At 44.8% G+C, this 26,224-nt stretch overlaps 1 protein-coding gene across 1 annotated transcript; it reads left to right on the top strand.

Annotated features, from left to right (window-relative positions):
• The first annotated feature begins 1,127 nt into the window (after positions 1 to 1,127).
• Positions 1,128 to 24,426, top strand: LOC102781140 (cullin-1). The gene is made up of 22 exons (XM_087846565.1): positions 1,128 to 1,284; positions 13,534 to 13,956; positions 15,878 to 16,052; positions 16,144 to 16,311; positions 16,486 to 16,536; positions 16,626 to 16,716; positions 17,203 to 17,366; positions 17,501 to 17,663; positions 17,902 to 18,032; positions 18,239 to 18,346; positions 18,456 to 18,562; positions 19,072 to 19,120; positions 19,210 to 19,341; positions 19,467 to 19,584; positions 19,694 to 19,770; positions 21,431 to 21,549; positions 22,003 to 22,108; positions 22,194 to 22,241; positions 22,359 to 22,441; positions 22,564 to 22,669; positions 23,384 to 23,497; positions 23,600 to 24,426. Exons 2-22 carry the CDS (start codon positions 13,817 to 13,819, stop codon positions 23,678 to 23,680), a joined length of 2,331 nt encoding a protein of 776 aa, XP_087702691.1. The 5' UTR covers positions 1,128 to 1,284; positions 13,534 to 13,816; the 3' UTR covers positions 23,681 to 24,426.
• Positions 24,427 to 26,224: the final 1,798 nt, after the last annotated feature.

Raw genomic sequence — 26,224 nt, 5'->3', positions numbered from 1 at the left:
TTATTCTTTGTTTGTTCTTTTGCAAATCTGAATCTCATAATTATGTCTTGACTTTATTCTTAGTAAGTAAGTAAATGTTATTTACATAATAAATGTAAATTAATGTATTTTATATTAAATAGAGAGAGAAAAACAGAATGTTTCTCAGGGTCCGTCTACACACACGCTGCTGGGCTATGCTGCAGATTATGGTATTGATATGATACCAAATAAATACAGAGCCAGTATTGCTGATTACTGATTTATTTAACACAAATGAACACAATTCAGTGCATGAATGCTGAACTTAAAGGACAGAAACAAAGTATGGACCAGCATGGTATCGATACTTGCATTAAAAAACACACAACAACAAACTGTCCATGAGCCACAGTTTCAGAGATCAGCAGGTGGTAAATGTTTGACAAAACAGGTGTTCAGCCTGTAACAAGCATGTTTTCCCCACATCTTTGGGGAATGTTAGAGTTAGAACAAAGTGTGCAACTATTTGTTTGTCAAATTTAAAATTGGTTAAAAGTAGTTAGCAGTATTGCCTTGCAGCAAGAGGGTCCTGGGTTTGAGTTCACCAGGCTAACTGACTGGAAGGATGAATGTTCAACAAAAACAACAACAACAGTCCCCCAACATAGATCCTTGTGGAACTCCAGATGTTATAACTGCAGATAGAGAGAAGTATTTCACAATTTAACTAGTATTTCATACCAAACCACTGATACACATCTATCCAAATAATCAGGGGGTAAATCATAAGCATTTCAACTTTACTGTCAGCATTTGGATTTTATTTAGACTGCATTATTAGTATTTCATCTGGAATAGTATTTTCACTTCATTTTGGAATATTCTGGAAAAAAAACCTTCCAATATTATTTTCACAGTGTCATTTATGACGTATTTCTTCAGTTACAGAAAAAAATGCCAGGCAGAGTTAAGTTAAAAATGTAAGTTATTATTTTAAAAGTTCAACTTTGAGTCGGTTAGTTGACATTTTGACTAACCTCTATCTGGCATATTTTTTTCAGTGGCAGAAACAAACGTCCGTATTTCATAGCCCTCGTATTCTTTTATAATAAAGAGTGTATGCGTATTTCCGAGGGAGCCTGAAAGCAACTGCAGTCAGTGGCCGCGGCGCTGTGAGCTGATCTTTGTGCGAACGAAGCAGCGCAGCAGTCGTAGTTAGCAACCGACAGCAAACACACTCGGAGACGGCGGCGGGACACCGATTTTGGGACTGAAAAACAACTCATCCGGCGATTACAAAGTGACTGGGACTGCCTTAAAATGGTAAGGTGACATTTTAGAGCTGGGCCGGGGGAGATTTTTTCTCTCTCAGCTTGCTAAGCGGAGAGCCAGCAGGCTAATGCTAGGCGGTTAGCGAACTGTTTTCCTGACTCATTATTGAGAAGCTCGAGGAGCTAGGCTGCCATTTTACACCAGGCTGTTGGTCTGTCCTGGCCTCTGCCTTTGACTGTAAGAAGACAGCCTTTATGTTGAATACAGTCCCAGTACCACACATGTGTGTAAGCGATTGATAAGTGTGGGTCACATAGAGGCTGTGCTTTGATTTGAAGCTGGTCCATCCATCGTTCGGGCAGCAGACGAAGCTACCAGGCTAATCGAGCCTCAGAGGCTAATGGGAGCTAGCAGTATTGCGTAGCAGCGCCTGACTCCATTCTGGGGAATAATCACAGCGAATATTTTCCAAATTAACAGACACCGGGGATCATTATATTCCAAATATACCCAAGTATCCGTTGGGGGTAGGCTTTTTTCGAGCACAGCCCTGTGGACGGTGCGGTGCGGTTTGGTCCTTCGAACAGGACACACTCCTGGAACAACTGGTGAAGCGGAGCAGCGATACGGTCGCTCATTTCCTGAGATATTAGGAGAAGCTCGAAGTCAGAGGTAGTGCTGACACTGAGCTGCCGGAGCGAAGCAGCTGTTGGAAAAGCTCTGTTTTCATACTAATCGAGATTCCTGGATATACGTCCTCACAGTTCTCCCTCATTTAAATAGTGCACTTATTTTAGACACTGATCATTAAAACGAGATATTAAGAGTCGATGACAATTGTACCGGATTCTAACTCTTTAGTTTAGTTCACTTATTATTTCTTCCCTTTTATGGAGTCCTAGAATTTGTCAGGATCCAGGACAATATTAGACCTCACTCCTTTGTGTGTTTCTGGAGTAATGAGAAATGTGTGCAGCGATTTATTCAAAATAAAAATATAAATAAGGCAAAATCCGAGTTTTTACAAGTCTAAGGAGTTTGAATCATGTTATCTGAGCACTTTTTAAAAAGTCCTCCAGGCTTCAGACATTCAGAGCTTTTCTTTGGATGTTTGTCTTTTGTTCTGGTCCGTCAACATGACCCCACAGTGCTTCAGTGTCTCTGTGGAGGTGAATCCACAGCTGAGTCGTCAAATGTCTGTTTTTCTATCATATATGTCTTTGCTACATGGACAGTGTGTGTGGGCTCATTGCTTTCATGAGTAACTGTGGGATTGCATGGTGACTTGTAACCTAAACGTCTCTGTTTATAATTCTGACCATTGATGCACCAGTGGATGAAGTCCATCCTGAGAGCTTGACGGAGCCCCCAGTGGCTGTGGACACTCACTGTTGTGCCCTCTCCTCACCTCAGTACATGTTGGCAAACAGAAATTTTAAATTTGGATTGATCCATTTCTTTCTTTGAGGGCTCACTGTACAACATGTCAAGAAATGCCAAGACTTTGGCAAATAGTGGAAGGAATGTCTTCTGCATTCTTTAAATTAAACATATTCAGCTAAACAAATCAGAAAAAGTGATGCTTTTTTCCTTTTCCTTGTTTTGCTCCTCAGGGAGAAAAACATAAAGAAGTGAGGGCATTGCTGTATAAATATTTGTTTAAATGAAGCGCTGTATGGCACTTTCCCCCCACAATGGCACGAAGTGTTTAAATATGTGTTTTAAGATGTCGAAATAGACTCAAGTTATGGTAAAGTCCAAGTTTTAAACTTTGTTCCATAAATCTGCGTCTTCGGCAGTATGTAATTGTGAAATAATTGACTCAGTTTGACTAAAATTGTGTAATCAGAATCACCGTATTACCTGTGCTTTCTCCTCCTTTGAGTTTGTCTTTATATTGATTTTAAAGATGTTTCTTCCCTGGGTTTATGGCCTGCTAGTTTTCTTTATCAGGGCTTTTATTTTGAAGAATAGTGTTAATTATTGTATTTTGATGTACAGTTTGTCCTCATAAGTGAGGCGTCACCTAATCTTATTAAAAAAGAAAACAGATTATTAGACCAACAGGTGACAAAAGGCCTTTATTATAGTGGACTAAAGACATTAAAGCTTTTTACCATCTTCAGAGTCTAAACAGAGCAGTTATATTTACACTTTTGTTGAACCTGTTACTGTCCTGATGATTTTACTGACCCTTTTGCTCAAATGCAAAAGCTTAAAGCTGAAATGTGTCTGATAGTTCAGGTCATCTTGTTTCTAACACTGTTTGTTCAGCACGTGCAGGTTCAACAAAACTCGACGGCCTGAGTTTAAAAATGACGTCGAGCTCACTGATTGGCTGGCTCCTTGCAGTTGAGTTCACCTGTGAATCAAACCTTTTTTTTTTTTCAACCGGTATCAGCTGGTTTACCATTAAATGAAGTGTTTGAGGTACTGAAATAAGGAAATGTTTATTAGAGTTGTGAAAAATAGCGCGAGAAGACGAAGAGTTTGTTTCACATTTGTGACTGACTGTAGATCTGCATGAACTGTAAACCGGAGCAGGGCTCACTTTTATAAGAGCAGCCTGAAAAGTCTTGTTACATCGCTGAAGATGGTGCTAAAGTTTAATTCTGTAAGTTTGTGTTGAATCTAAGAGCTATGGCCTCGCCTCTGCAAGTGCCTGACGACGATGTCAGCATTTATTCACTTGTGTCCTGCTCTGCAGTTTTGATGGCGGTGGGCTTTTTCTCTCTGAGCTGATCCATCGGTCTCTCAGAGACGTGGCGTGGGCTTTCAGAAGGGTTCAAATGAACGCAGACGTACATTAAAGAACAAGGTTTGACTTGAAACCGATCACAATCTAAACCTTTACAGCAGGTGTTACCTGATCAGCAAGCTTGAACGTGAAGTTCAGTGTTTTTCTTCCTCAGCTGTTCCCATCCACTGCTGTTTGTTTTACAGTGACAAAGCTGTGGGATTGGAAAGGAAGATGAAATGAAATCTGCCCGTAAACACAGACGTCTTGTTTGGCTTCCATCTGTAAATTTGGCAGATTTACCCCCAAAACACACCAGGTGTGTGTCTTTGGTGTCATGACTGATGCCGTTTTGTTCCAGCTTTGTAATCATGTTCCAGCTGTTTCAGAAGAACTTAGTCTGCTTGGGGTCTTTTATTTTGAAAATTGAGCTCGTTCTCTCTGCTGATTCTGCGTCTGACTTCCTGTCCTCTTCATCGACTCCGTGGAGCTCGACACAGATAAAAGAAACAATAAACTGGGCTCAGTTTTAAGCAACGTGAAGCCTCGGCTCTGTATTTCTAGCGAGTGTAAAAGGTGCACAAGGTGCTAAACGACATTTATCTTAAAGCTTTAGTAGCTAATTAGTTTTATTTATATTAGTCATCAAAATCTACTAATATGCTGTGTTTTGTAGATGGAGCCAGCTAAGAGTATATGGTGTAATGGAACATGTTCTGGAAATATGGAAAATGTAATGCTGGACACTGATGAATAACTTAACAAGTGCTGAATATTGATGCTGACCTTGACCTGCAGACCTGCTGTTACAGGCTGTGCTGAGAGTGAACACACAGGAAGAACTCAGCATAAAAGGTGTATTGTAGGTCGTAGGTTTGTATAGTAACCACGATGAAAGCTGCAGACCCATCCTTCCTCACTTGCGTGGTTATTTGGTGGATTTGCCACAGGGCAAAACACAACAAAGAAAATGCTCAGTCATATTTTGAGCTCCGTCAGCCTCTTTATAGCTTGAAATAACCCCAAAACACAGCCTGTGTGCCTTCCTCCTGACACGTTTATCGATGCTGTGGAGCTGTTTGTGGCACTTGGATATCCCTCGATCGGTGGCTTTCAGACTTATGTTGCTTTTCCGTGTGTAACATGATGGGAAATATGCATGTAAATTTATTTATTTATTTCTTCTGGCTGCCCTCTGCTCCTCATGATGGGCTCTTTCACAACAGCTCGCTGCCTCATGCTGAGTTCAGATGTCTCATCCTTTCTCTGCTCAGCATGGACGCCTGAAATCTGCCTGTTAAAGCAGCGTAAAGATGACTCGTGATCTCTGTGGACATGACGCGGTTTGTAAACAGGACGCTGTCATTAGGAATACTTGGAAATGGCTAATAAAGAGATTTAAAGGTGGGAAAGAGAAAACGTGTATTTCTGATGTTTGGTTAAATTTACTGAACCTGCTATTTGTGATGTTCACATTAATATCAGTGCTGGAAATTTACAGCATGTGAACATACACAGATATGAGTGTACCAGCCTGATATCAGTGTTTTTCCACATACTTCAAAGGATATTAATATAAAGTTTCATGAGCTCAAACTGAGAGGAGCTGACATAAGTGAACTGAGCATAGATTTAATAAAGGCCATAATCAGTGTGATTAGGTTGGTGTCAGCGTAGAAGCTGATCCAGGCTGTGCATCGGTGCAGAGAGCACAAAGGAACAAATGTTTCCATTATTGGCTGATGTGCTGATTATTTCCTAAATTAGTCTGATTCATAATGTCTGTAAAATGTCCTTGATGATAATAATAACCAGAAGAGATGGAAATACCTTTTGTCTATAATAAACCTCACCCTGCATCACTGACAGGAATCGGTGATAGTTTCTGTCCAGGTCTGTGACACAGTTCAGTCAGTGTCACCAAACTATATATAGATCTGTACAGATGGCGTTATCTTTGTGCCACTATTCTGAGCGCACGCACAAAAAGTTTGCAGGTGCAAGTGTTGTATTTTGAGGAATTTATTTTGAGCGAAGAAAAGATGAATTTGAGTGAACAAAATTCTTTTCTGCGTGCAAAAAATGTATTTTAGTGTTTGCTGTTATACACACACACACAACAGCAGCCCCTCTCGCTCAATTCTTGTATTTGCGTTCGCTCACAACATGTTGCTCGCGCTCTCAACATTTCTGCCTGTGCGCGCTCAGCTCTTTCTCTACACCGTTATATTTGTGCCACAAAACCAGCCAATCACAGACTTGGATGCAAAAAAATCTGATTGGCTGTTCTGGTCTCCAATCAGCTCGAAATGAAGAAATGCAATATCCCAGAATGCATTTGTCCAAAACTCAAACGAGGCAGTGGTGGAGTTTGAAGTATTACTCTCTGTGTCACAAAATAAACTTTTCAGATATTTTCAGGAGAGAATGTTTCTGTGTAAACTTCAAATATCCACCAGCTGACCGGGTCACTCGGGTCAAACATAATATAAAAGGCTGAACTGACATAAAATCACCAACTACACCAGCAGGTATTATAGAAAAAACCATAAAGTCTTTGAACTAAAACAAACGCTGTTGTGACAGTGATGTCTTGTTGGTATATATGTATGATTTGTATCACCTTCATGTTTCCAAACCGACATCATGAGCAGCAGCTTTCTGTGGCTCCAGCAAACATCAGCTGATACTAGAAATTAATTCTAAATAAATTCTAACAACAGCTGATCAAACTTGAACGTGCTTCTGTTGTTGTTGTTTAGTGCAACATCCGCTGGTTTCCTGTTTCTGGTGCAAAGTGGGCGATAAACAAACAAGAGAGATGATCAGCTGATCATTGATCAGTTTCATGATTGAAGTAGCAACAGGAGAGGGAGGGGGGGCGAAGAGGCAGCTGTGCAGCAAAGACACAATAACTCCAGCTTTGTGTCTTTTTTTTCATTCTAGCTGAAGTACGGGACGAATGGCGTTCCTTTTCCTCTCGATACAGATGTGTTGTAATTGGTCCAGCCCAGAGTTGATCATGACCAATTGGCTAATCCACCACCTTTCATTGTTTATACCGTTACAAAAACAAACAAACAAAAACATGAAAAATCATCATCGGCCCAACGGGCAAATGTCCGGTATGCCCAACGGCAGGTCCAGCTATGCGGTCAGCTGGTGGATAACAGGCATCTCTGAAAACGTTAGAGCACTTATGTGATGTCTTGATGAATCGAGCAGATATTTGAAGTTTACACAGAAACATTCTCCTCTGAAAATATCTGAAAAGTTTATTTTGTGACACAGACAGAGAAATATTTCAAACTCCGCCACTGCCTCGTTTGAGTTTTGGACGAAATGCATTCTGGGATATTGCATTTCTTCATTTCGAGCTGATTGGAGACCAGAACAGCCAATCAGATTGTTTTGCATCCAAGTCTGTGATTGGCTGGTTTTGTGGCACAAAGATAACGGTGTAGAGAAAGAGTTTCTCCTCAAAATACAACACTTGCACCTGGAAACTTTTTTACGTGCGCTCAGAATAGTGGCACAAAAATAACGCCATCTGTACAGGGTTCTCCTGACCCAGGTGGCCTCTGGGAGTTGAAGTTTTACCTCGTTTAACAAGCGGGTTATTAAACTTGCTTATGCTTACATGCTTATGTAAATTAAATCAAGGAATTTTCTTTGGGTGGTCCTCACTTTAAAAAAAAAAAAAAAAAAAAGAAAAAAAAATCACCACAGCAGTGGATCATTTACTGTAAACATGATGAATTCATTTTAGGAAACATTTTATGATTTAAAAGTATAGCTGCACATAGTAATGTGTACCCTTGGTCACACGAGTTAAGATGATCCTGTTGTGTCATCTGGGACTCTGAGGGTTCGTCTGCATGATGTTTGAGATCCTTGGATGTGAAGTTGTTTTGTTTGCTTGCTCATCAGAAGCCGATTTTTGTCACAGTGGTTCAGATTCGGCTGATTTTTAATGTTTGCTTCTGTTGGTAAAGCTCCTGTGTGAACTCTAGGTGGTGTGTGAAGCGCGCTGGCAGGTGTTGGTGTGTTTACTGTGGTTTGTTTCCTGGTAAATGTAGGGTAATAGGTTGTGGAGTCTGTCCCAGACACACTGATACTGGGCTAATCTGATTTACTGAGCACTGCGTGTTCCCTGCTCTTTCTTCCTGCTTCCTTCCCGTTCAGCAAACCTCCCTCACGCTCGGCTCGAGCTGAGAAACCAGAAAAATGCAGGTAAGCTGTGAACCTCGGGAGTCGCTTTACCTGTCGGCCACACTGTGGGACAGGTGATCATCAGGTAGAGAGGTTGATATGAAAGCTCACAGAGGCTGAAGTTATTCTGCAGCAGCCGAGCAGGGTAAGAACTTACAGCAAATATTTCTGGACTTGACCCGACAGAGGTGTCATAAACCTGTTAACTCTTCAGTACAAAGTCTGTGAGACGCTGACGTGTAACTAGAACTGAAGCCGTAAGTGCTGTGGGGCGAGACTTTCTGCTTTAGTTCTTGGTTTGTTCATCGGCTCTAATAGTGCTGCTGCTTTAAAGCATTTAACCGTTTGCAGTCGTCTCTGATAAGAAGTAACTGTAATCTTGACTTTGGGAGAAACTTTTTGAAAATGACTTTCAACTGTCAAAGTAGTAAATGGTAATAACATGTATTTGTGATACACTTCTGACTTTGGAAAGGCTGGTTTTAATGAACAGGACTGACATAGGATTTCAAAGCCAAGTTGTCTAAAAGTTATAGAAACGTGGACATGAGAACAAACTGGGCGTAACCCAGACAGCTGTTTCCACACTTCTTCACATCTGGCTCATTAAGCTCCATTTAGGAATGAATACCTTTGTGGAACAGATTTTTCTGTCTCCTGGTTTAAAACTTTGAGTGACATGTTGTTCTTGACTTACCTGGTTACCTGGAGGTGCTGAAGCCCCGCCCACAATGTAAATCAGGACAGAAGAAGAAATGAAGTGAAACAAGTCTGCCTGTTTAAGTGGCAGAGATGGCTCTCTTTGAAGTCTGCTCATTTCTTCATTGTTCCTGTTTGAGCTCCGCCCAGTCCGCAGCGCACTGTTAGCATTACCCAGAATGCTGTTCAGCAGGGCCATTTTAGAAATACGTAGTTTGCCATGATGCCATCTGATGACCACTCTGGTGCACGAGCGCTCGCTGCAGTCTCCTAATGATGCGTGTTTCTTCTCAGTGAGAAACGTCCACCTCAGCTTTTTTTATTGGAGTAGAAGCAGCTGAAACAGGAAGCAGAGTAAACTGCAGCGCGCTGCAGCAACTGTGACGCCACTTTTGGTGCATACGGCTTATTAGCGAGGGGCAGAGCAAGCATAAACCACATCAACTTATTATTGTACATAAACCGTGTGATTAGAGCCCTTAAGTGAGAAGAATATGTTAAAGCAGCACCTGTCAGTGTGCTTGTTAGCGCGCCTAGCGGCCAGTAGCATAATGTACTTAAAGCGCTTGGGAAGCCACAGGTGGCGCTTCGGCGTTCTCCTGCATCGAGACCTTAGAGTTAAAGTCCAAAGAAGAGGAGCGGCGTTTTGTTGCTCCTCATCATGAAGCGTCTTCATAAACAGACGTGGACTCCTGTGATGTCTGTGGTTCAGACTTATCTGGGTCAGCTGTCCGCTGACACGGGTCACGACCTCTGAGCGCCGCTGCCTTCCTGCTGCACACAGAGGCGTTGTTGATAACCGCGGGCTGGGATTCCCATTTCACAACAAGCTCTCTGCGAGCTTCCGTTTCCTGTTTCTCGCCGTCACGCGGCTGCGGGGCTGATTATAGGTCAGGCACTGGATAGCTGCTGCTGTGGGAATCTGAAAGCTGATCGCAGCGCCGCCGTGAAGGGCACCTTTCTCACCGCTGCAAGAACAGGAAACGGCGGAGACTGAGCGCTCTTACACTCTTACCTGCTGCGGTCCAATGAGTATTCACAGGTATTGTCTGCCCCAGTTGCCACGGCAACAGCTCAGGTAGGGGCTACCTTTTGCATTTAAGCGAGGATCTGCTGAAGAGGAGCCAAAAGGTTACAAAGCCTGACTCTGTATGAAACTGCTGATAAGTTCAGGGAGGAAAACAAACACGCGAGGCTGCTGTGAAGTGGACTTCACACTCATTTCTATTTTTAGTGTTATACTAGAGCAGCTTTTCATGATTGACACATCAAAATAACCCCTTGGGTACGTCCCCTGTCTGAAACAAGCTGAGCTGGAGCTGAGTGCTGTGTTTAGGATCTTCCTCAGTGGCGTCAGCGCTCATCTTCATCAACCTGCGAGGACGTGCAAGTTTGTGAACAAGTAGGAGCATGAATTTCAGTGAACGCGACCTCAAGGTCAAAAGGTCTGAGGACAAGTTTTCGGAAAATCTTGTGAATACGATAACTTGAGAAGAAGGCGATGTAGAGTTTTAGAATTTGATAAGCCCGCAGCAGTGAAGGAGGTGGTGTAGCTCAGGTGGTGCAGAAGCGAGTTTTACTGTGATTCCAGTCAGAAAGTAGGGCTGGGCCATATCATACCGTTCACGGTAGTACCGGTGTAATGTTGGGCAACCATAAGAAAATGAAATTGGCGATAGAATTTGGGTAAAACGCGCATGCACAGTGCTTTTGTTTTCATATGCACATGGCAGAAAAAGCATGTCGGCGACGCAGAATGAGAAGAGTGAAAGTGGATCGTTGAATGAAACAGATGAACCAGAACTGGTTTGTAAAAATGCTGCAGCTTCACTGGTGAGGAACTGGTTTAGCTTTCGTCTCTCAGATACACACCAAAGCACTATTTTTGGTAGCACATGCTTGCGGGCCGTCGTTATTACCGTGTTGTTTAGAAAATACGGCGCACTTAAAATCAATCCTTTGATTTTTCTTAAAGTCGACAGAGCCCCTTATAATCCCGTGTGCCTTATGTATGAACTCTGGTTGTGTTTACTGACCTCGAAACGATTTTATGTACACGGCGCTCGAAAATCTGTCAAATGTTTCAGTACGACTTTGCTAAGCTACGAAGCCGCACCGCTTGATGGATTGTTGGAGCATTACGGCTATCGTAGGCGGAGCCTCGCGGAGTGATACGTACTGTGCTTCAACATAATATTACTGTATTGTGTGTGTTTAAGCTCTTTTTAAGTTTTGTGGATATTATACATGGTTATGATGAGGATATGTCGGCCAGTTTCCACTGGAAATGCCTTTTGGTTAAACTGTCAGCGAGGAATTTGCATTTGCACTGTTACATTTTTATAACTTTAATGCACATAAAAAACAGCTGCTTGTTTAAGTGAAAATACATTGATGGTGGGTTTTTTTGCACTAATAAAGTTGTGGAGTTGTAAACTATTTTGTCTAGTGTCAATTATATCGTCAGTTATATCGTTATCGCAAATTTTCAAATGTATATCGTGATAAATATTTTTGGTCCTATCGCTCTAGAAAGAAGCCAACACGAGTCGGTTGTTTCTTCTGGAGCTCGGCGTATTATATCTGAGCAGTTGCCTGTTAGACACTCACCTAAGGTCTCAATTAAAGACCAGTGTTTCATTTTGCTTCAGAAGCAGAGCTGTAGTTGAAACGACCTGCAATCACCCAGACTGGTCGTTGGAAGGAAGTAAACAGATGATTTCGCGCGTGTCACGTCCTGAATATCTGGCCCTGATAGCCGTGAGTGGTCATGCCTGCTCCAGCTAAATATAGCAGCGCTTGCCTACACGAGGCAGCAGTTTGTGCCCGTCCACCCTCCTCTTCCTCCTCCAGTCACACAGCAGCAGCTTCAGTCTGTTTTCTCCCTCTTCATGTCTGTTCTCAAATAATCCGAATTATAAACATGGGCTAGCAGCGAGCCGCGTCTTTTTATGATTACAATTCTCTTTTAAACGTAACATTAAATGTTAATAACTCACAAAGTTCGTGCCGAGCAGCTTTTCTTTATTTCACTTCTGTGCTTCAAAAATCCATTGAGTCATTTATTCCTGACCTTTTATTCCTGGATGGTCAGCTAATGTTCACAAAAGTTAAAAACACTGTTTGTTTACTTTAGTTGGTGTAATTATACCAACTAATAGAGCTGTTTATACTAAAATAATACTATTAATAGGTTTATTAGCCTCATGTGGCTTCAAACTTGATGAACTTGATGTTTGAGGGACAGATTTTATTGTTTAAATTGGGACTTCAACATTGGAGAGAAATGTGCTGGTGCAGTCTTTGTGTCCAGCTCTCAGCTGAAGGCCTCTGTAACTAAGAGCAGCTTTATCTACTCTGCCTTCTGTCCCACCATATCTTCTTTATAAGTTAAGTTTTCAGCCCTCACGACACGTCTCTGTTAGACCACGTCCTTACAAGTGATGACTCAATCGCAGCTGCAAGGGCTGCAGTTGGTGAAAGACTTTGTTTCCTGACAGGACGATGGCAGCGAACACAGAACATATGCTCAAAAAGCTTATTAGCTTACATACTGCTACCTGTGCATATTTCCTAACATACATATTCTTCAGTTTGTGATTGTAAATCAAAACAAAGAGCCAGTAAGTCGAGTGGATTGTAGTTCAGACCTCTGGTTGCTTTGTTCCTGGCGTCTCGGTCTCTCTGCGTCTCTGTGGCTTCAGAGATGTTGACGCTGCAAACCGTGGCGTTGGTTTACCTCCTGCTCGTGTCCTGTCAGCAGGGATGAAATTACAGCTGTAGGTCTCTCTGTTATCCCCAATGATCCGGCCTCGCCGTCCTGCCGACGTTTGCCCTCCTCGCGGTGCGATAGTCGTGACTCAGTCTTTCCCGCAGGATGGGTTTTTAAACTCTTTCCTGAATCTAGGAACCTCACGGCTTCACCTTCCAAAGTTGAGCTGGAAAGAAATTCACTACCTCGCACGAAGCGCGATCAAAACCCAGCAACACCTTTTTTCTACTCATATAATTAAGACAAGACTTTACAAGGTTTCCCCTCATAAATGTGTCAGTCTGAATTTTTTATCTGATGTGTTTGTTTTTCTTTTTTTTTAATTATAAATTGCCTGTTGACTTCCCAGACTTTCAAACTATGATCTGAGGAGTCGTCCAGTAGTACGCCAATGGTTTGAAAAACTCCCAAACAGACCAGTTTAATTGTTTTTAGCCCTTCAAGATGACAGTTCAGTGTTTTCTGATTAATTTTGAATCTCCAAGAGTTCATTCCCAAAGTAAACACAGATTAGAAATGTAGGTTATTGTGTTTATGTGTTTCTCCTAGCAACCAAAAAACTATTGACTGTGGAGGTGGAGTTCTTGTACGGTGAGGCTGTGGTAGGGAAACTAGGCAGGCGCTGAAGTGGCTAATCTCATTAGCTGACTGACGCCAGGGTCCGGTCAGCAGTGTGTCTGCCGGCTCAGATCCAGGTGTCATCAAGGTAAATCCAGGTAACCTACCTGGCTAATCACCAGCAGGGCCTGCTGCAGTGATTTCTCAGTGCCGTGTGTTTGAGGTGAATCCTTAAAAACAGACGTTTTGGTGAAGCTTTTATTTGTTTTTAAGTCAAAGATTGTTAATCAGGTGGCTTTTTGTGTCTTTGTTTTCTTTGCAGGTCATCTGGTGAAGACTCCCGAAGCTTTTAGGTGGAGGAGTGGCAGACAGCGCCGCCCAGGCGTGCAGAGTGGGACCCCTTCCCGTCTCACATAACCGACGACCAGCTTCCCGAGGCCGCCGCCATCATCCCCAGATGGACTTCAGACTCTGAGAAAAGAGCGAGGCAGTCGGGACCGAAATCAAGCGAAGGAGAGGAGGCGCAGGGGGAGGAGCACACGCTCGCTGGAGCAGGAAAGGGAGGGCATTGGTAGGGAGCGGAGAGGACACTGGGCTCCGCCACGATGTCGTCAAATAGGACCCAGAACCCACACGGACTGAAACAGATAGGCCTGGACCAGATATGGGACGACCTGCGGGCTGGCATCCAGCAGGTGTACACGCGGCAAAGCATGGCCAAGTCACGCTACATGGAACTCTACACGTATCCTGTGTGACTGCTGCTGAGTGTGTGTGCGATCAAACCAGAAGTGTGATAAACCAGTGTGTTACTGAGCAAAAGGCAGGAAGGGCGTTTAGGAGCAGCACAGTCAGTAAGCATTTGGAGTAGCACTCTGACACTGGCGTAACAGGATCTATCTAGAGGCAGCAAAGCTGGAGATTTCCGTAGGTGTGGAAGGATTATTCATGGTTGGCTTCAGCTGCTCCGGATTGGCTCTGGCCTGCTCAGGATCTTAGGTCCTCTCTTGGCAGGACGCGGCCGTCAGCTTGTAGTCGCTCCAGTTTGCTGCCGTGCTGTGTTTGCTGCAGGTGGAGGCTCGACGGCAGTTTTTGGTCAGAAACGCCTCCTAGTCTGTCTCTGACTCCCCTCCAACCCCCACTATCCTCTCCTCTTTCTTTAAAATAAATATTTATTAGTTTTATTTAGAGGAAATCGCCTGTACAAAGCCACAGGTCCAGTAACTGTGATGTTTAACAATAATTGTGTTAAATAATCAGGTTTCTGTCTTTACCTGACACTATAAAGCGCCTCGAGGCAGCTGTTGTTGTGATTTGGCACTTTAAAAACAAAATGCAGATGAAAAATTGAATTACATTATTAACCAAAATCAGCCTGATTAGGATTTTTGCTTCATTCAAGCAGCCATAACTTCTGTTTTAATGCCTCTAATGATTAATGTGGCTGCCTTAAGAAGAACTGCAATATAGTGCTAAAAGTTAACAACCTAACAGCAAATGTTCCGTGTGTGTTTGTTTCAGATGGTTAATCTCACTAACGTGTTACTTCCTGTTCTCTGAAGCACAAACTTTTTTTTCTAGTCGTTTGTTCCATTAATGAGTTTCACACACGGAGCAAACAGGAAGCAAACTCTGATTCAGAGCAGTTTGTTTGTGTGGTTTAAGAAACTGTGTTTGAAAGAGTTTCACTTTGTGATGAAGACGTTTGGCTCCGTTAACTCTTGATTAGACGCTCGGTTATCCAGACTTACAACGAACTGTAAGAATAAATAGAAAATAAGAAGATTTGGTTTATTTTTTTCCAAACGTTTAGAAATTTCTTACAAAGCAGCCAAGAAACAAACCATAAACAAGGCAGACGCTGTACGAGTGCCTGAACAGCTGAGATAGGTGGAGTATATTCATAAGCCTGCATTTCATTTTCAGGGACACTAAAGGGAAAAACATGGAGATTTCTTAAGAGTCCAATGATCAGATGTTGACGTTAGCGTTCGTTACGATGTGCCGCGTTCTGAGTGACAGACTGTTTGGAGGTTTGGTGACTCTCGTACAAACACATGAGCACAGGGAACATGTAGGATGAAGTTCACGTTGTTCTCAGTAGAAGTTCATGGTGGGCGGAGCCAAACAGACCTTCAGGGAAACGAATATCTGAGCTTGACAACACGAGGTTGTCTTTGATGTGCTGCTGCAGGGTTTGGATTACTCACTGACCCTGAGCTTGATGTTCACACTGTAATCTTACCTCCACAGATTCTTTTCTCCAACCTTTGTTTTAAAAATTGGTTTCAAAAGGCTTAATGAAGTTTGTCTGTGTAAAAGAAAAGTTTAACTCCATAAAATGCGTCTGCAGGAGACGTGACGTGAGCGTAAAGTCTGTAGAGCCGATTATCCCCTCGTGCACCTTTCCTGCTAAAGGTTGCACGTGTCCCTGAAGTATGAAATAAAATCCACGCGGCCGTGAAAGCTCAAAGCTGCGGTGGCGTCCCCGCAGACGTCCAGGTTTAAACTGGGCTCTGTGCAAACGTGCTGTGATTTCATGCATAAACGAGAGAACGACAGCCGAGGACATTCCTCGCATACTTGCTCTTGACGTTACGAGCAGCCAGATGTGAGGAATGCAGCGGTTACCCTGATGTGACGTGTGCACCTTAACCTTCCATCAGACATGTATATAACTATTGCACCAGCGTCCACCAGTCCAGCCAGGGCCGGGGCTCCGTGCCTCCAGCGAAGCCCTCCAAAAAGTCCACCACTCCGGGCGGGGCTCAGTTCGTAGGCCTGGAGCTCTACAAGCGGCTCAAGGAGTTCCTGAAGAACTACCTGACGAGCCTACTCAAGGTGAGTCCGCGGTTAAGTCGCAGCCTCGCCGAGCGCGCCACGGACACCTTTCAACTCCTCCTCCCTTTGCTTTCCGCGTTATCGTCCGCAGGATGGCGAGGATCTGATGGACGAGTGCGTGTTGAAGTTTTACACCCAGCAGTGGGAGGACTACCGTTTCTCCAGTAAGGTCCTTAACGGGATCTGCGCCTACCTCAACCGCCACTGGGTCAGACGAGAGTGTGACGAGGGACGCAAGGGCATCTACGAGATATACTCGGTAAGTCTGACAGCTCCTTTATGGCCACAGAGTAAAAATGTAGTTCCAGCAGGAAGAAGGCCTTGAGAAGCCAATTTAGCTTTACTTGACCAGGTCGCAGCAGGAACAGCTTCATCGCAAACAAACTGTTTTATTAAACTTGTGCTTCTCCTCTTTCACTCCGCCTCCTCTCAGCTGGCACTCGTGACCTGGAGGGAGTGTTTATTCCGACCCCTCAACAAACAGGTGTGCAGTTTTCCTTCTTAAAGAAACAGCGCAGTGATTAAAATTCTGAATTCTGCATGTTTACTGAAGCGAACCTCTGTCCCTGTCAGGTAACAAACGCCGTTCTGAAGCTGATAGAGAGAGAGAGGAACGGTGAGACCATCAACACCCGGCTCATCAGCGGTGTTGTCCAGTCTTATGGTAGGTCCTCGAGTGCAACGGAGGAGTAACAATGATCAGACGCAGAGCTGTGGGTAACTTTCAGGCTAATGTGAGATTCTTTGTTTGGTGGGAGCTCTGAACAGAAGCTGTGGAGACTCTGAGCATGTGTTGGGTTTAACAGTGCAGTGGTTTCACCTGTCTCACTTATATGAATAAATGAAATGTAGCCATGCACCAGCTGTGAAGATGCTGCAGTCTGCACACGTGTTCACAGGAGCTGAAAATCTGACTAATTAAACACAGCTGGAGATTTTTCTGACTGATTTTTGTTGAATGATTTCAGAGTTAGTGACCTAACATCTGTTCTGCAAAGGTCACACGTACATTATGTTTAAGATTTAACATGAAAGGATCGTTTCAGACTAAATTCGATGTGTAGACACTTTTGTTTTGGGTGTATTAACAGGGATGTGGATGTTTCCGTGTCGACCAGCTTTCATTAATCCCACCTCTGTCCTCCTGCAGTCGAGCTGGGCCTGAACGAGGAGGACGCCTTCGCCAAAGGCCCCACGCTGTCCGTGTACAAAGAGTACTTCGAATGTCAGTTCCTCACTGACACAGAACGTTTCTACACGCGCGAGAGCACCGAGTTCCTGCAGCAGAACCCCGTCACAGAGTACATGAAGAAGGTAGGCGCCGCGCAGCTGCAAACAGCTGCAAACAGCTGCAAACAGCTGCAAACAGCTGCGGGTGAACGAGCAGAGACGCGGAGCTTTTAACGCAGAGTCGTGACCAGAGTGTGTCTGCGTGTGCGTTTCCTCAGGCGGAGGCCCGTCTCCTGGAGGAGCAGCGGCGCGTGCAGGTTTACCTCCATGAATCCACCCAGGACGAACTGGCCCGAAAGTGCGAGCAAGTCCTCATCGAGAAGCATCTGGAGATCTTCCACACGGAGTTTCAGAACCTCCTGGACGCTGACAAGAACGAAGGTAACCGTTTGTCTCCACCTGGTTTGGGCTTTTTGGGGTCGTTGGTTTACCTGCTAGATGGAGAGACGGCACCAATATTTTTGCAGCTCTGAACCCCAATGCACGCTTAAAAGGAACTTTAACCGTTTGGACTCTGGTGTGTGTGAACTTTTCGAACTTTTCCTGATAACTCGAAGCTTTTATCTGCAGTAACGATGACCTGGTGTTTCACAGATGTAGCTTTGTCTCTGTGTTTCAGACCTGGGCAGGATGTACAACCTGGTGTCGCGGATCACAGACGGTCTGGGTGAGCTGAAGAAGCTTCTAGAGACCCACATCCACAACCAGGGCCTGGCCGCCATTGAGAAGTGCGGCGAGGCAGCGCTCAACGTACGCAGGACTTTTGTTTTTCACCTCAGTGTTTCACTAGTTTAATGTAACGAGTCGACTGGAGAGGAGGCTCTGCAGCTTCGATTGTCTGTCAGCAGTGAGATGATGAACGTGTGGCCTGTGTGTGTGTGTGTGTGTGTGTGTGTGTGTGTGTGTGTGTGTGTGTGTGTGTGTGTGTGTGTGTGTGTGTGTTTGTGTGTTTCCAGGACCCCAAAGTGTACGTGCAGACCACCCTGGACGTCCATAAGAAGTACAACGCTTTGGTCATGTCCGCCTTCAACAACGACGCCGGCTTCGTGGCGGCACTCGACAAGGTCAGTAACCACAGACTGTAGATAACAGATGGCAGCAGACACTGTGATGTCATCCACTGGATTCCTACAGGCAGGTGAATGTTTAGACTCGTGGATTTGTCTTTTGAAGGCGTGCGGTCGGTTCATCAACAACAACGCCGTCACCAGGATGGCTCAGTCGTCCAGCAAGTCTCCCGAGCTGCTGGCCAGATACTGCGACTCTTTACTGAAGAAGAGGTGGGTGACGCGCACGACACACGCGAGCCGCACGGCTCAGCATGACTCCTCCTTCTGCCGCTTTCTTTTAAATCAAGTTAAATGTGCTCTGGTCAGCTCTTTGTTCTTCCTCTGAATCTGATCTGTTTCAAACTGAGTCGACACTTTCAGTCCTAAAAGTGAAACATTAACAAACGATGAAAAGCTTTGTGACAAACAGAAGTGCACCAGGAGGGTTTGTTTGTGCAGCTGTTGTTTCCTGATCAGTGGATCCACTGTGGGACTCTCCCCAGCAGGACTGCGCTCTCTGTGGGCTCAGTAACTCTGAGTGGCGTCTGGATCCTGACTGACAAAAACAAAAAGACACTTTTCAAAGCGCGGCGAGGTGGACGAAGCTGCTTAGAAGCAGCAGAAAGATGCTTTGAACTGCTTCATGCTTCAGAGGCTGAACAAGATTATAGCATCTGCCTGGCTCGTCTTTAATTTAACCTTCAAATGAGATTTAAAACAACATTTTGTTTTTGTTTCAGCTCCAAAAACCCAGAGGAGGCTGAACTGGAGGACACTCTGAACCAAGTGGTGAGAGGCTGTGACCTGAGCTTCTCTGTAAGGTTGTGTCTCTTAGTTTTGCAGTGAAACCAAAGACTCCGCTGTGTTTCCTCTCTTAGATGGTCGTGTTCAAGTACATCGAGGACAAAGACGTTTTCCAGAAGTTTTACGCCAAGATGCTGGCCAAACGTCTGGTCCACCAGAACAGCGCCAGCGACGACGCCGAGGCCAGCATGATCTCCAAACTCAAGGTCGGAATCACACGCGTGTGCACTCGTTAGACACTCCAGGCAGCGTGTGTGTGTGTGTGTGTGTGTGTGTGTGTGTGTGTGTGTGTCGTCTGCAGGGTTGTTTTGACTTCTTCTTCCTCCTGCAGCAAGCGTGTGGCTTTGAGTACACGTCCAAACTGCAGCGAATGTTCCAGGACATCGGAGTCAGTAAGGACCTGAACGAGCAGTTCAAGAAGCACCTGACCAACTCTGAGCCGCTGGACTGTAAGCGCACACACACACACACACACACAGCTGTCTAAAGTCAAATAGACATTCAGAATAAAGTCTCACATGTCTGTGAAGATGGACGTAGTTTGTGTTTGTGTTCCAGTGGACTTCAGCATCCAGGTTCTGAGCTCCGGCTCGTGGCCTTTCCAGCAGTCCTGCACCTTCGCTCTGCCCTCAGAGGTAACCCAGCACGCTTTAAAATCCGTTCTTCTAATTTCATTCTGGCTGATTTCAGACATAAAACTCTGACTTCTGAAGATCAAAGTCGTGATTTTATAAAGACACCTCTCCTCCCTCCAAGCTTCCACCTTTTCAGGGTACGATTGGAAAAGGATTCCCACATTTCATCTCACAGGATCAATAAGTCATAAAAACATGATCAAGCAGCTGCTGGTGATGAAAACGAGCTGCTGGCTCGACGGCTTTAATGATGTGGCATGAAGGAGGAGATGGAGGTGTTTTCATAATGTTTCTTATGAGTTATTGATCCATGAATGTCTTTTCCAACCAAACCTTGGAAAGTGAAGCGATATCGCTCCTCAACTTAAAATAAGTTTTTCCCTCATAAATGTTTCGGTGTCTGGAAAATTTAACACGTCGTAGGTTTTGTGATCCGGCAGCGTCTGAAACGTATATTTTTGAAGCTCTAGTTCAGTAAATCTCTCCTCTAAAAACAAGGACAGTTTGATTTTCTCATTAACCCTTTAAAGCCGGTCAGAGCAGCACGCTCCGTTTTGCGTAACTATTTTTAAATCCCGGTAGCTCTGCAACCACGTGAGCTAGCGCAATAATTGTTTTTGCATATGAAACCGGAGGAGTTGTACTTACATCTTATGCCATCAGCTTGTCCTCGGTCACAGTTTCCTTCCACATATAACTTTGCAAAAACTGCATAAAAAGCACTTGCAACAACAAAAACATAATATTCCAGAAACACGCTTTGCCGATCCGATCAGCTGTTTGTAACACTTCCTACGTCCATCAGCGCGAACTATCGCATGTCCGCCATGACCTGCCCGAAACCGGAAGTGATGTCATTTTCGTGGAAATGTAGTTTTTTACCATCAGGGCCTCATGAGCCTATACTGGTGTTTTTAAAAGTTATGTTTGACTTTATGACTTTCTGTGTGGTTTCTGGGATGCTTAGGACTCATATTGCACTGCTGGAAATAGTTTATTTTGATGCATATGCTGCTTTTTTGCAAATTTGCATTATAATATTTCTTTTCGTTTTTCTCTAACTAGAAATATATGTTAAAAAAACAAACGATTTTCAATTTTTTTGTAGTTTATTGCACTTTTTTGCAATTTATGTAATTACTATGCACTTAATGCAGACATATTATTAAAATCTAGGCTGTAATGGTTGTATTGATGTATAGCAACTTGAAATGCTCCCAAAAATGGCTCCACAGCATGTAAAAATATAATATAAGCTCTGGTGGACTTGGTTCTGTGGTAGGTCTTAAAGGGTTAAACATTTAAAGCTCAGTGTGGACGTTTGAGTGATCAGACATCAACAACACTTCAGCTGAAGGACGTGTGGATGGAGGGTTTAAATCATTTCACTGGTATTTGTTTTCCTGCTTTATAAGCTGCAGTAAGAAAACTGCTGCTGCCAGAAGGTGCAGAGAAATAAAAAAGCAGAATACGATGAGGTGAGATTACAGGAGAGACGTGCAGACAGACGACTGCAGAAGTGGAAGTGGGTCACAGCTTTGTGCCGTGATCTCTGAGCTTGCATCGGTGACAAATGGTGTTAATAAGAAGATCCCTTATAGGTCCACAGACCTCAGGTTGAGTACCGCGGCTCTGACACTCTCCCTCTCCTCCTGCACAGCTGGAGCGGAGCTATCAGCGCTTCACGGCGTTCTACGCCAGCAGGCACAGCGGCAGGAAGCTCACCTGGCTGTATCACCTGTCCAAAGGAGAGCTGGTCACCAACTGCTTCAAGAACAGGTACGCGTGCGGTCTGTGAGCGCACAGGTAGGGGGCGCTGTGAGCTCTGGTGATCAGGTGAATCTGTAAAGTTTCATAAATCAGCCGTGAAAGTTACATAAAAATATATTTGAGATTCTTGCGCGGCGAGTTTGTTTGCAGTAAATGTGTTTTTGTATCTTACCGAGTTTATTTCACACTGGAGTAAATGAAACACCACTTTAGGGACTACTTTCAGAGGCGGATTAATACACACGTGGGACTGTAGTGAGTATTTGGTGCCTCTGAAAGGTTTTAAGACATCTGTGACACAGAGGAGCAGAATCTGAGGCTCGTGCTGAATTCTTCTTCTGTGGTGGCTCTCAGGCTGGTAGCAGACCTGCAGAGCTCTGAGCGCACCGTCGTGAGGTACGTGTGGCGGCCGCGAGGAGCCGAGCCCACGCCGCTCCTTACTGTCGCTGTGCTTGTTGACAGGTACACGCTGCAGGCCTCCACCTTCCAGATGGCCATCCTGCTGCAGTACAACACAGAGGACAGCTACACGGTGCAGCAGCTCACCGACAGCACACAGATCAAAACTGTAAGCGCACAAACATCGACGCCTTCATTCACGCTGCTCTGTCACCGCGGAGCAGGCGCCTCTGACCCCTCTGCTCTGTTTTCAGGACATTTTGGTTCAAGTTCTTCAGATTCTGTTAAAATCGAAGCTGCTGGTGAGTCGCGCTTTCTGTCAGGAGGTGAAATCTTCACGTGTGACTGCTCTTTAGTTTCCATAGAAACGCTTTAGTAATGGCAGACCTGATCCTGAATCCAAACTTTTTGTCCGTCAGGTTTTGGAGGACGAGAACGCCAACGTGGACGAGGTGGAGTTCAAGTCGGACACCGTCATCAAACTCTTCCTCGGATATAAGAAGTGAGACACGCTCCACCTTAAATCAACCTTAAATCAACCTTAAATCCACCTTAAATAAATGTGCCTGTGATGTTGGAGTTTGAGGAGGATGCTGAAGCTTGTTGCTCTTGTTTGCTGCGCAGTAAGAAGCTGAGGGTGAACATCAACGTGCCGATGAAGACGGAGCAGAAACAGGAGCAGGAGACGACTCACAAGAACATCGAGGAGGATCGAAAGCTCCTCATCCAGGTGCAGCTCCCACTCCACTCCACTCCACTCCACCCTCTGCATCACGTTTAAAACAGACCAGAGAGCAACAAAAACCAAAACACTGAGCTTTTCCTCCGTCTCCAGCAGAGCTGTATGAGGGTGTGAAGGGACATAAAGTGGTACAAGGCAGCTTCTGCTCCCCTAAAAGTCACAGACCCACAAACATAAGGTGCAGACAGGAACGCGCAACAAGAATCTACCGAACCAGAATCAGAGTTCAACAAGAGCAAACAAGGAAACGTTTGTTTGAATGTGTGACAGAAGCACATAAACCTCTGATCCAAACAAATAAGTTTGCTAAAGATTTTTATTATCTGCATTAAAGTAACGATGTGTATGATCCCAGCTACGGTGAGCTTATCTGAAACTAGAACAGTGAACGTTAAAATATTTTCTGATTAGATTCAAACACATAAAACTAGACGGTCGACCCTGTGAAGGCGGGAAAACTGTAGACGTGTACCGCTGCTCTGCAGACGGCTGCTGTGGTCACTCTGTAAATTAAAAAATGGGTTAAAGGGCGTCTTTGGGGATCTGATGATGTTGTAAACGTGTAAAAGGCGCTGTGACTGGGCATGAATCAGTCTGACTCTCCGAGGCTCCACGCACACTCGAAGAAGGGTGGTGGTGTGATGGAGCCAGCTGTCAGATTTGCCTTCCTGCTCTCACGCGTCGCTGCTGTGTCCCCTTCAGGCTGCCATAGTGAGGATCATGAAGATGAGAAAGGTCCTGAAGCACCAGCAGCTCCTGGCTGAAGTCCTGAACCAGCTGTCATCCCGGTTCAAACCGCGAGTCCCCGTCATCAAGGTACGCACACCTGTGTGTGTGTGTGTGTGTGTGTGTGTGTGTGTGTGTGTGTGTGTGTGTGTTCAGCTCAGAGTGTGACGAGTGTTTTGTCTCCGTGGACAGAAATGCATCGACATCCTGATCGAGAAGGAGTACCTGGAGCGAGTGGACGGCGAGAAGGACACGTACAGCTACCTGGCCTGAGTGCCACCCGCCCTCCCCCCCTCCCACCTGCCCGCCTGTCGCCGCCGCCGGCTCTCCTTAGTTTAATTTTAATTTGTTATCTTTTTTGTTTTGTTTTTTTATTTTTTATTTTATGTCTGAGTAATAAAGTGTGGATCCCTCTGAGCGTGACCACCCTGATGATGACCGCCACCAAACCCGAGGGGGGGGAGGGGCAGCTCGCTCCTCTCGCCTCGAGAGATGAAGGAACGAAAACACCCCTCCTGTCGAAACCGGGGAACCCCTTCTTCACGCTCGCCCGTCCCCGCCTCATCCGTGCGACTCGAACGCTCACTTCCTTGTTGTCATACTGTAAAAAACCAACCACAGACTGAGAGGAATAAACAAGCCCCGCCCCCAATCACCACCCCCATCCCCTTTACATAAGCGTGATGAAATAGCCTACAGCCAATCAGAGGAGAGCCGCATCCAAAGGTTTCTGCATGCTACTGCCTACCTGCGCCACAGCGACCACGAAAAAGATTCTCACGTAAGCATAAAGAGCGGAGTCGCCCGGGCCGCTGCTGCCGCACGCCCACCAGATCGACGCCGGTCCTGTAACTTAAAGTCCGCCACTGCATCGGAGGAGGAGGAGCCGCCGCTGAGGTCGCGTCAGAGCGAGGTCGGTGGGTTCGAGCAGGAGTCTCTGTACCGAACGGTGGACATTTGTATAGTGTGGTTCATTTTCTAAATGTGTGATGAATAAAAACAAGGAAAGATTTCTCTAACGCCCGCCTCTCCCGACACTCTGTTCACCCGTGTTTAAAGGGCCGGTACACCCTGAAATCACAGTCACATGCTTCTGCTCTGGGTCAGAGGTCACAGGTCCTCTGCACAGATGGGCTCGGGTTAATAGTGGACGGACAGGTGAGGGTCACCTGATGAGCTCATATTGGGTTTTATTTTATTTAAATGTGTTTGTCTCTGATGTCCTCTTCAGCTCGCCGAAGCTCGCCGGGCGTCTCGCCGTTTTATGGTTAACGTGTTGCTCAGAGTTCAGCTCCACTGCTGCCACATTCAAGCAGGGCGGAGAGCTGCAGCCCACCAGCTGCTGGGATATTTTTTTACTTGGAGAGACATGGATCAGTAATGTTTGAGTTTACTCACTGCTGCTTTATAACAACTGAAAAATGTAACGAGCACTTTGACCACAGGGAGGCGGCGACGCTCCACTCGGGTTTGGAGTCGTCTGCTCGAGCTTTGAGCTCCGTGTTTCATCTCAGTGCATCATTTCTGTTTAAAACAGTTTGTTCGAGTCAGCACGTCGTTCAGTTTGAGTTTCAGTGCAGTCGGATATATTTAATATTTTGATTTAAAAACCTTAAAATGTCTGTTTTAAATAATAAATTCATAATAAAATCCTCTGGCATGATGTAATTATTTAAATTCTTAAAATAAATATTTTTAAAGCTGTTGGATAAAACTGGTTTTAATTCATCACCCCGAGGATCTGCAGGCTGAGTGACACACGGGTCTGCAGACGCACACTTACACTCATGTCGGCTGCTGCAGGCTTCAGTTTGAACACTGCTGCCAAACAGGTCGTCTGGAAGGGATGTCATTAAATTTAAACTCTGAGATGATCTGTGTGGTTTCTTGGGAGTGATTTCTATTTCAAACAGAAATGATGCACTCACACATAAAAATGACCTGTCTGCACTGACTAACATGCATTTTGCACAGATGACTACCCACACCTTAGATTGCATTCAGCACTGACTCGCTGCTCCACCCTGTGGTTCAAAGCGGTATTACATGAGTAACGGTATTAAATGACCATATTTGGATGGAGAGGTTTACACATAGACACAGGTTAATAAAATATTTGCACGTCACTGAAGTTGCAGCACATGTCCTGGAGTCTCCCACCAAACCTGAAGCTTCAAACAGGTGAGTTATTAAATAAAGTTCATATAAAGGTGGAGACTTATGGAGCCTCCAAGCGGCCGTTGGAGGAACTGCAGCTCTTAATGTTTTACCTGAACTGTACCTGCGATGAAGGCTTCACACTGAGCGGATGTAGACAACAGAAAGAAAATAGTCCCTGCATGAAAAAAGCACGAGTGTTTTTGGATATTTTAATGGGATTAGAGGCTCTTGATTTCTTTGAGCACCACAAAGTGTTTTTTGTCGAAAATGAGGCTGATGTCTCGAACACTGGGCAGCCTGGATGATGTGAGGTGAAACCTCAGACCTCGGATCTGAAGCAGACTTTTACTGGTGGTGGTGACTAAGTAGGAAACAAGTTCCTCTGCTTCATGCAGATTAGAGCTGAGATTCACTACAAAAAAGAGGCAAATCTGAAACTGAAATGTTCTCACTGGAGTTTCCACATCTCATTTAAGGAACCTGACAAACTTTATTCCACAGAGTTCCTGCAGATCTTTGAATTTATTAAATGCTAACAATCAGTTTATCGGGGATGTCAACAGATAATTAGGTTTATATTTAACAAATGGAGCCCAAGTTACCCATTAACACAGGGGTGGGGAACTCCAGGCCTCAAGGGCGGGTGTCCTGCAGGTT

The sequence above is a fragment of the Neolamprologus brichardi genome, chromosome 9 (assembly GCF_056152115.1).
Source record: "Neolamprologus brichardi isolate AB-2024 chromosome 9, ASM5615211v1, whole genome shotgun sequence".
Classification (NCBI taxonomy): domain Eukaryota; kingdom Metazoa; phylum Chordata; class Actinopteri; order Cichliformes; family Cichlidae; genus Neolamprologus; species Neolamprologus brichardi.
This window is presented reverse-complemented; position numbering and strand designations above follow the sequence as displayed.